The sequence below is a fragment of the Pan troglodytes genome, chromosome 18 (assembly GCF_028858775.2).
Source record: "Pan troglodytes isolate AG18354 chromosome 18, NHGRI_mPanTro3-v2.0_pri, whole genome shotgun sequence".
In the NCBI taxonomy this organism is placed as follows: domain Eukaryota; kingdom Metazoa; phylum Chordata; class Mammalia; order Primates; family Hominidae; genus Pan; species Pan troglodytes.
This window is the reverse complement of record NC_072416.2, coordinates 31,938,281-31,950,462: the sequence shown is the minus strand read 5'-3', so window position 1 is coordinate 31,950,462 and position 12,182 is coordinate 31,938,281. Positions and strand designations below refer to the sequence as shown.

The 12,182-nt window shown below is 52.3% G+C and overlaps 1 protein-coding gene across 1 annotated transcript in view; it reads right to left on the bottom strand.

Annotated features, from left to right (window-relative positions):
• Positions 1 to 802: 802 nt before the first annotated feature.
• LOC738352 (eukaryotic translation initiation factor 3 subunit C) overlaps positions 803 to 12,182 on the bottom strand; it is a 33,343-nt gene continuing 21,963 nt past the window's right edge. The window contains exons 17-22 of the mRNA XM_054669203.2: positions 10,854 to 11,013; positions 10,690 to 10,755; positions 10,514 to 10,601; positions 10,249 to 10,411; positions 10,001 to 10,152; positions 803 to 1,055 (exon numbers count right to left, since the gene is read on the bottom strand). Of these exons, the coding sequence (XP_054525178.1) occupies positions 10,070 to 10,152; positions 10,249 to 10,411; positions 10,514 to 10,601; positions 10,690 to 10,755; positions 10,854 to 11,013 (560 nt within the window). The 3' untranslated portion in view covers positions 803 to 1,055; positions 10,001 to 10,069. The remainder of the gene's footprint in view (positions 1,056 to 10,000; positions 10,153 to 10,248; positions 10,412 to 10,513; positions 10,602 to 10,689; positions 10,756 to 10,853; positions 11,014 to 12,182) is intronic.

Genomic DNA, 12,182 nt, shown 5'->3' with positions numbered 1-12,182 from the left:
CCCAGGAGGCGAAGGTTTCAGTGAGCTGAGATCGTGCCACTACAATCCAGCCTGGGTGACAGAGCAAAACTCAAAAAAATAAATAAATAAAATATGGGGCCGGGCACCATGGCTCATGCCTATAATCCCAGCAATTTGGGAAGCTGAAGTAGGTGGATCTTCTGAGGTCAGGAGTTCGAGACCAGCCTGAGCAACAGGGTGAAAGCCTGTCTCTACTAAAAAGACAAAAAATAAGGCAGGCATGGTGGTGCACACCTGTAATCCCAGCTACTCGTGAGGCTGAGGCAGGAGAAGCACTTGAACCTGGGAGGCGGAGGTTGCAGTGAGCTGAGATCGCACCATTGCACTTCAGCCTGGGCAACAAGAACGATCACTTTGGGACTGTGATTTTTGAGATTTTAGATGTGAGGGATTTTGATCTTTCAGGATTTAACCTATTTTACAGTTGAGCAGACTGAGCCACAGAGAGGGGATGTGAACTGCCCAAGGTCTCACAGGTGGTAAGTGTTTGTAGCTGGAACCTGAACTAAGGAAGGAGACCACTACTACTCCGGCTGCCCTCCTCCCACCATCTTGCCTAGTTCACAAGACAGGAGGAAAGAGAGAAAGCAAAAATTTAGAAACAAAAGTAAGATAAGTAGCCAGACACCTTGGCACCACCACCTGCCACAGGAGTTAAAAATAATAATGACATCAACCCCTGACCTAAACTACTTGTGTTATCTGTAAATTCCAGACATTGTATGAAAAAGCATTGCAAAACTTTGTGTTCTGTTAGCTGATGCATGTAGCCCCCACTCACCTTCCCCATGCTTGCTCGATTTATCACGACACTTTCACGTGGACCCTTTAAAGTTGTAAGCCTTTAAAAAGGCCAAGAATTTCTTTTTCGGGGAGCTCGGGTCTTAAGACACAAATCTGCTGACGCTCCTGGCCAAATAAACCTTTTCCTTCTTTAATCCGGTGTCTGAGGAGATTTGTCTGCAGCTCGTCCTGCTACAGAACCAGGGTCTACCTTGGCAAGGGATTCCACACTGAGTCTCCTCCTGAGAAGCCTGCTCTTGGGGGTTTTGAGGAAATTCATGGTCAGTAAACTGTGTCTCAGGAAATTGTTCCTCTCATGCCGTTAGTACCTCTAATGCATCAGTCAGCATAAACAAGATTATGATGCAGTCACAGGCAACCTCCATTCTCTCTCCCTTTGTTTTGCTTTGTTTCGTTTTATGGAGATAAGAATCTCGCTCTGTTGCCTAGGCAGGAGGGCAGTGGCGTGACCTTGGCTCACTACAACCTCCACCTCCTGGTTCAAGCAATTTTCCTGCCTCAGCCTCCTGAGTAGCTGGGATTACAGGCATGCCCCACCACACCTGGCTAATTTTTGTATTTTTAGTAGAGACGGGGTTTCACTGTGTTAGCCAGGCTGGTCTTGAACTCCTGGCCTGAAGTGATCCACCAGCCTTGGGCTCCCAAAGTGCTGGAATTACAGGCATGAGTCATCCTGCCTGGTGCACCCCCCATTCTCCATAGAGAAATCGACAAAGTCGATTTCTCTCCCACAGGACACATCCACAGCAGCCTTGGATTAGTCTGCATTGGAAACATCCAGAGTCCTGTGGCACAAAAAAAAGAGACATGCCTGGCCACTTACTGACTCTGAAAGTTTCTGCTAAAAAATGACAGGGGTTCAGGCCGGGCGTGGTGGCTCACGCCTGTAATCCCAGCACTTTGGGAGGCCGAGGCGGGCGGATCACAAGGTCAGGAGATCAAGATCATCCTGGCTAACACAGTGAAACCCCGTCTCTACTAAAAACACAAAAATTAGCCAGGCGTTGTGGCAGGCGCCTGTAGTCCCAGCTACTCAGGAGGCTGAGGCAGGAGAATGGTGAGAATCCAGGAGGCGGAGCTTGCAGTGAGCCAAGATTGCGCCACTGCACTCCAGCCTGGGCTACAGAGTGAGTCTCAAAAAGAAAAAACAAAAAGTGACGCAGGTTCCTCCCAGCCACATTTCACTGATCAAAGTGGGACACCAGCAAACATTGTAAATGCCAATACAAGCCAGACAGCTGGAAGTTTTTGTTTCCTTTTGCTTTCCTTCTTTTTCCTACCAAGATTCACGCTCTACCTTTCTTCCTTCTTTCAACAACCCATGGTTTCACTTTCTTTACTATAAGAAAATGCTGGCCGGGTGCAGTGGCTCACGCCTGTAATCCTAACACTTTGGGAGGCTGAGGTGAGTGGATCACTTGAGGTCAAGAGTTCAAGACCAGCCTGACCAACATGGTGGAACCCCATCTCTAGTTAAAAAAAAAAAAAAAAATACAAAATTAGCCAGGTGTGGTGGGGCATGCCTGTAATCCTAGCTACTTGGGAGGCTGAGGCAGGAGAATTGCTTGAAGCCAGGAGGCGGAGGTTGCAGTGAGCTGAGATCACGCCATTGCACTCCAGCCTGGGCAACAAGAGCGAAACTGCATCTCAAAAAAAAGGGGGGCCGGGTGTGGTGGCTCATGACTGTAATCCCAACACTTTGGGAGGCCAATGCAGGCAGATCATGAGGTCAAGAGATGGAGACCATCCTGGCCAACATGGTGAAACCGTGTCTCTACTAAAAGTACAAAAATTAAGCCGGGCACAGTGGCTCAAGCCTGTAACTCCAGCAGTTTGGGAGGCCAAGGTGGGTGGATCACGAGGTCAGGAGATCGAGACCATGGTGAAACCCCATCTGTACTAAAAATACAAAAAATTAGCCAGGCGTGGTGGCTCATGCCTGTAATCCCAGCTACTCGGGAGGCTGAGGCAGGAGAGTCGCTTGAACCCAGGAGGCAGAGGTTGCGGTGAGCCGAGATAGCACCATTGCACTCCAACCTGGGCAACAAGAATGAAACTCTGTCTAAAAAGAAAAAATAAAAGGCTCTGCATCCCATGACTCATCATGGAAAAGATAAAATGATCCAAATTAAATATGTATTTCTATGCTGACTTATAAATTGCTAAAATAGTTCATAACCAATGTTTCGTTTGTCAAATCCATGTTCCTGGGAAGACAATCAAAGCTTCAGGTGCATTTGGCTACCTCATGGGCAATTTGAACATTTCAATTGTCAATTGTCATTTTCAATGCATGTTTTCTGGTTGCTTTCCCATGCAAGAGGGCTGATATTATAACAGTAGATCTATGGTATGGTGTATTTTCACCAGATACTGAAAGCTTTTTATGGCTGACTGGGGACAATCAATTCCTTCACAATCTAGAACCTGAAGATTGGATCTTCTGAGAACATCAGAGAAAGAATGTCCTTGCCATCCACACTACAGCAAAACTTCAGGACCTTGAACTTTGGGTTCATAATCTCACAAGAGGGAAGTTTTTCGCTGGAAGAAGATGGCATCCTTGATGTGAACAGCTTTTCCCAAGATCACAGATCAAGACTTCTGGTTTTTATTGTTTTTTTGTTTTTGTTTTTGTTTTTGAGACAGAGACTTTTTTTTTTTTTGATATGGAGTCTCGGTCTTCTCGCTCCAGCTGGAGTGGAATAGCGCAATCTTGGATCACTGCAACCTTCACCTCCCAAATTCAAGCGATTCTTGTACCTCAGCCTCCTGAGCCGCTGAGACTACAGGCACATGCCACCATGCCTGGTTAATTTTGTGTGTGTGTGTGTGTGTGTATGTGTCTGTGTCTGTGTGTGTGTGACAGGGTTTTACTCTTGTTGCCCAGGCTGGAGTGCAGTGGTGCGATCTTGGCTCACTGCGATTTCTGCCTCCTAGGTTCAAGTGATTCTCCTGCCTCAGCCTCCTGAGTAGTTGGGTTTATAGGCGCCCAACACCATACCCAGGGAATTTTTTGTATTTTTAGTAGAGACAGGGTTTCATCATGTTGGCCAGGCTGGTCTCAAACTCCTGACCTCAGGTGATCCACCCGCCTCAGTGTCCCAAAGTGCTGGGATTACAGGCGTGAGCCCTGTGCCCATCCTCTGTCCCCCCCCACCCCTCTCTCGACTGAGAGAGAGAGACTGATTGGGGACAATCAACTCTCTCTAAACTGACAGAGAAAGAGAGAGAGGGAGGGAGAGAAAGAGATGGAGTCTGGCTCTCACCCAGGCTGGAGTGCAGTGGAGTGATCTTGGTTCACTGCAACCTCCACCTTCCGTGTTCAAGCGATTCCTGTGCCTCAGCCTCCCAAGTAGCTGGGATTGTAGGTCCGCACCACCACGCCCTGCTAATTTTTGTGTTTTTAGTAGAGACGGCTTCGCCATGTTGGCCAGGCTGGTTTTGAACTCCTGACCTCAGGTGATCCGCCAGCCTCGGCCTTCCAAAGTGCTGGGATTACAGGTATGAGCCACCTCGCGCCCAGCCAAATTAAATAAAATGCTGAAGTAAATTCAGGACTACCCCTCCTCCAAGTCTTCTGTCCCCTTTGGGCGCCCAGGTGAGCGGGGGAGGGGCTGGGGGAATAATAACATCAAAAGAGCGCCTTTTCCTCCCTTTTTCCGAGGAGACTTTCCTGGACCTGACTCCCAGTCCTGTCCCCAGCGCCCCGTGGCCTCTCGAGCCCCTTCAGTGACCAAGATGCAGAGATCAGGATGCCTTTGTGCCGCCCCAGGTGCCCACCCCTAGCTGGTTCCGCCTGGGCCCCGAGGGAAGGTGAGGTCGAGGGCCGGGCCGAGGCGTGGCAGCCAGGGTGTGTGTCCGCTGGGCTTGCTGCCTCCGGCGGCCCGGCAGCACCGTCCCACCTCTGCCACCCTCCGATGGGGCCGCTACCTGTGCGCCTGCCAATCATGCTGCTCCTGCGGCTCCCGTAGCTGCTGCTGCTGCTGCTGCTTGGACCTGGCCCCGGGTCCGGCGAGGGTAAGTGAGAAAGGGGCTTTCCCGGAACTCAGGCGTTACGGGATTCCTCCAGCCCTTCCTAGGGACCCAGCAGCCCTGCCTCCCATCCCTCTTCAAGTTCCTAGTTGCCCTAGAGCCCCCAGCTCGCTCTTCTAATGCTCACCCACACTCTGGGTCCCAGCCCTCTGCAGGGCCCCCCACTCACTCCTCCCAGGGACCCAGAACTAGCCCAGCCCTTCCCCGGGGCCACAGAGTCCTCTCCTGGCTCCCTCCCCTAACCGGCTGTGACCCTCTCCAGCAGCCCAGAAGCTTCCCGCTTGTCCTGATCTGGGGTCCGTGAACTTATCCTTCATTCCACCTGTCCCTGAGACGTGAGACACCAGAGGGTGGGAGGAGCAGGGGCAGAAAGGGCCCGGCTTGGGAGTGGGAGAAGAATATATTGTGCCCCTGTACAACAAACCCCTGTGACCAAAAAAAAAAAATATAAATCATACTGTCCCTATCTCACTATCCATCATTTGGGGTCACTGTAGAGAGGTCTCCTGGGTGACTGCCCATTTCTGGGGTGCACAGATACATGTAGCCACAGAATACTATGCAGACACCGCCAGCACACAGATGCGCAGGCACAGGACCAGCCCCAGACTCACCTGGCCCTCAGGTGTGCAGCTCACGGTGTGCAGCTCCCACAGGCAAAAATACTGAGATACCGCTAGGGGGACACATGCACACACAGCTCAAGGATACCCGAGACAGCACTCAGGACAATTCAGATGCGCCGTGTACACACACACACACACACACACACACACACACACACACACACACAGAGCAGCACAGACACACATATGTGCACATAGACCCTGGGGCTCACAGGATGCACAGACAACCCTGGCCCTCCCCGAGGAGGCTGCAGTGGGCAGACAGGGCAAACAGACCCCAGCGTGACCTGCCCCACCTATGTTGGCACAGAGGGAGTGTTTTGCTTGGTTATAAGCACAGTGCTCATGCCTGCCCCATGCCTAGAACCCTCCCTCTATAGGGCTGTTGCTAGGGCTCTGAGATACCAGAGAGTGGTCAGGGAGTGTGGCAGGGGAAACTTTGGGGACAGCTTCAGGGTACTGTGTTGGGACTGGGACATTGTCAGGGTGCTCAGAGTGGGCGTGTTCCCTGGGTCTTGGTGGATTTAGAGGTCGAGGGACCATTTCTGGAAGCTCACTGTGTGCCAGGGGAGCTTATATCAGAGATTTTTTTTTTTTTTTTTTAAGACAGAGTCTCACTGTTGCCCAGGCTGGAGTGCAGTGGCACCATTTCAGCTCACTGCAACCTCCACCTCCCAGGTCCAAGAGATTCTCCTGCCTCAGCCTCCTGAGTAGCTGGGACTACAGGCGTGCACCACCACACCTGGCTAATTTTTGTATTTTTAGTAGAGACGGGGTTTCACCATGTTAGCAAGGCTGGTCTCGAACTCCTGACCTCAGGTGATCCACCTGCCTTGGCCTCTGAAAGTGCTGAGATTACAGGTATGAGCCACTGCGCTAGGCCAGAGATCTGCTCTGGAAGACCCCCCAGGCCGGAGGGCACTGCCACAAGCAGACAGTATGGCGAGGGTCCCTATGGCCACCTGGCAGGCAGGGTGGATTCTGGAGGGAGGTGGCCTGGGAGCAGGCTGAGGATGGGGTGAGGGCATTTGAGCAGCAGAGTGTCTGCGTGACCAGGCATAACTGGAAGGACAGTAAACAACTCTTGTGTGAGAGGATGAGGGAGGGGTGAGAGGGGCTGACTACCCCCAGGACTTGGGGTGCGTTGAGACTCCTTAGCTTTATCCAGACTCTTGGGAGCCATGGAGGTTTGAGGCAGAGGCGTGGGCTGCTGGGAGAGTGAGGACTCACCATCCAGAGAGGAAGGCGAAGCTTTCAACTCTAAATGCCGTTTTATTTTCGTGTCTCTTTTTTTTTTTTTTTTTTTTTTGAGATGGAGTTTCACTCTTGTTGCCCAGGCTGGAGTGCAATAGCACGATCTCAGCTTACTGCAACCTCTGCCTCCTGGGTTCAAGCGATTCTCCTGCTTCACCCTCCCAAGTAGCTGGGATTACAGGCATGCGCCACCATGCCTTGCTGATTTTGTATATTTATTAGAAACAGGCTCTCCCTCTCCCTCTCCCTCCCCACAGTCTCCCTCTCCCTCTCTTTCCACGGTCTCCCTCTGATGCCGAGCCGAAGCTGGACTGTACTGCTGCCATCTCGGCTCACTGCAACCTCCCTGCCTCATTCTCCTGCCTCAGCCTGCTGAGTGCCTGCGATTGCAGGCGTGCGCCGCCACGCCTGACTGGTTTTCGTATTTTTTTGGTGGAGACGGGGTTTCGCTGTGTTGGCCGGGCCGGTCTCCAGCTCCTAACCGCTAGTGATCCGCCAGCCTCGGCCTCCCGAGGTGCTGGGATTGCAGACGGAGTCTCGTTCACTCAGTGCTCAATGGTGCCCAGGCTGGAGTGCAGTGCCGTGATCTCGGCTCGCTACAACCTCCACCTCCCAACCGCCTGCCTTGGCCTCCCAAAGTGCCGAGATTGCAGCCTCTGCCCGGCTGCCACCCCGTCTGGGAAGTGAGGAGCGTCTCTGCCTGGCCGCCATCCCATCTGGGAGGTGAGGAGCGTCTCTGCCAGGCCGCCCATCGTCTGAGATGTGGGGAGTGCCTCTGCCCGGCCGCAACCCCATCTGGGAGGTGAGGAGCGTCTCTGCCCGGCCGCCCCGTCTGAGAAGTGAGGAGACCCTCTGCCTGGTGACCGCCCCGTCTAAGAAGTGAGGAGCCCTTCCGCCCGGCAGCCACCCCGTCCAGGAGGGAGGTGGGGGTCAGCCCCCCCACCCGGCCAGCCGCCCCGTCCGGGAGGGAGGTGGGGCCAGCCCCCGCCCGGCCAGCCGCCCGGTCCGGGAGGGAGGTGGGGGGCAGCCCCCGCCCGGCCAGCCGCCCGGTCCGGGAGGGAGGTGGGGGGCAGCCCCCCACCCAGCCGCCACCCTGTCCGGGAGGTGGGCACCTCTGCCCGGCCGCCCCATCTTGGAGGTGAGGAGCCCCTCTGCCTGGCCGCCACCCCATCTGGGAGGTGTACCCAACAGCTCATTGAGAATGGGCCATGATGACGATGGCGGTTTTGTCAAATAGAAAAGGGGGAAATGTGGGGAAAAGAGAGAGAGATCAGATTGTTACTGTGCGTGTGCAGAAAGAAGTAGACATAGGAGACTCCATTTTGTTCCGTACTAAGAAAAATTCTTCTGCCTTGGGATGCTGTTAATCTATAACCTTACCCCTAACCCCGTGCTCTCTGAAACATATGCTGTGTCCACTCAGGGTTAAATGGATTAAGGGTGGTGCAAGATGTGCTTTGTTAAACAGATGCTTGAAGGCAGCGTGCTCGTTAACAGTCATCACCACTCCCTAATCTCAAGTACCCAGGGATACAAACGCTGTGGAAGGCCGCAGGGCCCTCTGCCTAGGAAAACCAGAGACCCTTGTTCACGTTTATCTGCTGACCTTCCCTCCACTATTGTCCTATGACCCTGCCAAATCCCCCTCTCCGATAAACACCCAAGAATGATCAATAAATACTAAAAAAATAAAAATTTTTGTGCCCTGCTACTGGCCTCAAGTGATCGTCCTGCCTCGGCCTCCCACAGTGCTTGGATTTCAGGTGTGAGCCACTGCGCCCAGCCCCAGCTGTGAATTTGTTTATAAAAACCCAGAGCATTGAAAGTTTTAAGAGACGGCCCGGATAAGTCTCCAGTGCATCTCCTGCACATGCTCCACACATGCGTTACACTAATCATGCCACTATCTCACTTCTCCAACCCTTTGAGCTTGCACTTTTTCCCTCTGCCTACATCAGTGCTTCTCAAATGTGGTAAAGGATAATTTTTAAAAAATTTCCAATCTAGACCAGGCATGGTGATGCATACCTGTAGTCCCAGTTACTTAGAAGGCTGAGGTGGGAGGATTGCTTGAGTCCAGGAGTTCAAGACCAGCCTGGGCAACACAGCAAGATCCCATGTCTTAAAAAAAAAAATCCAATCTGCTGTGGACCCATACTTATGTAAAACACAATAAGGCCGGGCGCGGTGGCTCACGCCTGTAATCCCAGCACTTTGGGAGGTGGAGGCGGGTGGATCACGAGGTCAGGAGATGGAGACCATCCTGGCTAACATGGCAAAACCCCATCTCTACTAAAAAAAAAAAAAAAAAAAAAAAAAAAATTTAGCCAGGCGTGGTGTTGGGCGCCTGTAGTCCCAGCTACTTGGGAGGCTGAGGCAGGAGAACGGTGTGAACCCGGGAGGCGGAGCTTGCAGTGAGCTGAGATCGCGCCACTGCACTCCAGCCTGGGCGACAGAGTGAGACTCTGTCTCAAAAACAAACAAACAAAAAACAAGCAAACAAAAAACACAATAAACTTAAATGATCAGAAAATAACCACATGCTTAGATATCAGAGCAAAGGCCCAGTCTCTCAATGCACCCTCTTACTGATGGCACCTGTCTTGTTATGAACAGGTAACAGTGCATCCACGCTGGTCTAGACCAGCTCTCCCTTCTCCCTGCCTGGTGAACCCTCAGGGTCCAACTGTCACTACTGTGTCCACTATGTCTTCCTGACGTTCCACCCCCGGTCACATCCTCAATACATCTGTGACTTTCTTTTTGAGACGGCGTCTCGCTTTGTTGCCCAGACTGGAGAGCAGTGGTGTGATCTTGGCTCACTGCAACCTCCACCTCATGGGTTCAAGCGATTCTCCTGCCTCAGCCTCCCAAGCGGCTGGGACTACAGGCATGTGCCTCCATGCCCGGCTAATTTTTGTATTTTTAGTAGAGAGGGGGTTTCACTATGTTGGCCAGGCTGGTCTGAAACTCCCAACCTTGTGATCTGCCCACCTGGGCCTCCTAAAGTGCTGGGATTACAGGCATGAGCCACTGCGACTGGCCTTTTAAAACACCCATTATAACTTATGTTACTATAATTTTCTGTTAAATGTCAAAAAGCAGCAGGCTCTTTGAGGTCAGGAACGTGTTCAATTCACCTCTTCATCTGAGCCTTGTGTCTGTCATGTGGTAGCAGCTCAGAAATATAATCAGCAAATGAATGGGCTCAACACACCTTTGTGGCAACAAGCAATCAACCAGAACAACTTTAAACAGACCTTTAGTGACTGAGATGTGGTTTAGGACTTCAAGGTTGGATGGCCTAGGCGGGAAACAGAGTGGAGAGCTCAGTAGGCCGTCTGAGACTGCTGCTGGCGGTAGCCACCGCGGCGCATGTAGCCCTCGTTTTTGCGGTAGCCGTCCTTCTGGTCTGTAGGAGAGAGATGGGAAGGAAGGGCAGGGAATGCCAGGTGAGAGGCGGTGAGGGCACCAGGAGCTGGGCAAGGAGAGGAGCCGAAGTACTCACCTCGGAAGTAGCCCCCGTAGGTGCCCTGCTTGTGGTCAAACACCCGTTCGTTGTTCTCCACCAGGCTGCCCAGCTTCTCGGCCAGCTGCAGAGCCAGGTTCTGCTGGGCAGTGGGCTCAGTGCGGTGCATCACCACTGTCTGTGTTGGCTGGTCCAGGGAGGCCTGACAGGCGCCAAGGCAGAAGAGGGGACATGACACAGATCAGGCCCCTCTGCTCCAATCCCTCCATGGCTCCACCTGCCCGCTTCCCACCCCGGCCCCTACCATCAGCTCCTCATTAATGATCATTTTGCTGATGATGGAGTGCACAGTGGGCAGATCCAGCTCAAACATGTCTGACAGCATCTCCATGCTGGGAAGAAAGAAGGCAGAGGGCAGGGGCAGTCAGGACACTTGCCCACAAGGCTGGGGCCCTTCTGTGTCCCCAGGGCCCCGCCTACCTGATGGAGTCATAGACACTGCTGTAGGTGAAGAGGTAGGTCCTCAGTGACTCTTCCTGGATCTTCCTGTGGGAAGAGGGGACAGAAGACACAACAGGGCCTCAGGGAAGGGGACCAACCAGTCTCTTCTTCCCCGACCCATCATGGCCTCTCTGTCTGCTCACCTAACCAGCATGGTGCGGACTTTGTCAGCCTCGGGGAAAAGGTCCCACACTTTCCCATTCATCTTCTCATTGATGATAAAACTGTGACAGGTCTTCCAGTCACCCATCTTCATGGCCTTGGAGGCAGCGACCACATGTTCCCGCATGGACTCAGGGGGACCTGAAAGGGTGGGAATGAGGCAGGGCCTAGGGAACTTGGGACAAGTTCCATTAGCACTCTTTAAGGAGGAACAGAGGCTGGAGGAGCAAACCATACTAGAGACTCTCCCCACCTCTCCACCAAACAGCCACGTAGTCGCCCAAGCCACTCCATCTGCACAAATGTTTGAACTCAATCAGTCCATAGATGCACTTCAGGGGACTGCCGAAACCCTCAAAAATGTTGACAAATTGTGCACATGTCCTCATGTACATTCTTCCTAGGAAAAAGGCCCACAGCTTTCATCAGATTCTCGTCAGCTTCCTTGACCTAAAAACACCTCTTCCAGCCAGGCGTGGTGGCTCACACCTGTAATAATCCCAGCACTTTGGGAGGCCAAGGCAGGCGGATCATCTGAGGTCAGGAGTTGGAGACCAGCCTGGCCAGCATGGCAAAACCTCGTCTCTACTAAAAATACAAAAATTAGCCAGGCATAGTGGCACACGCCTGTAATCCCAACTACTCGGGAGGCTGAGGCAGGAAAATTGCTTGAACCCGGGAGGCAGAATTTGCAGTGAGCTGAGATCTTGCCACTGCACTCCAGCCTGGGCTACAGAGCGAGACTCTGTCTCAAAAAACAAAACAAAACAAAACAAAACAAAACCACCTCTTCCAGCTCAACTGGAATGGAATTTACCAACCCTTCCTCACTCACATCACCTTCATGAATGGTGCCATTCCCATGCATCAATTACACTGTTGCCAGCTTATTATTCTTCCAAGCAGCTCACTTCTTTTCCTTAAAAAACTTAGCCCCGGTCAAAATTATCTCTAAAATCACAAGTTGATATATTAATTATGAACTCAGGCCCCCAAATACAATCCTAAGACAAGCCAGGAAGGTAAGACATGGTACGCCATAGTAACTGGAATTCAGGGTAGACAAAGTGCAAAAGTTCTACGGCTAGAAATGGGTGGCAGACAGTGAAACACAAACACGCAGACTCCACAGCAAGAACGGCAAGCTCAATGCTAACGGGGATCAGGTCCAAATGGAACCATAGGAGCAGGGCTAAGTGTAAGAGTGTAAGGAGAGGCACACAGCCCTCCTGGATGAACCTCCATTTTAACCATATTAACACTTGCAAAAGGCAAGGTTGGTCTGGGTGCGGTGGCTCACACCTGTAATC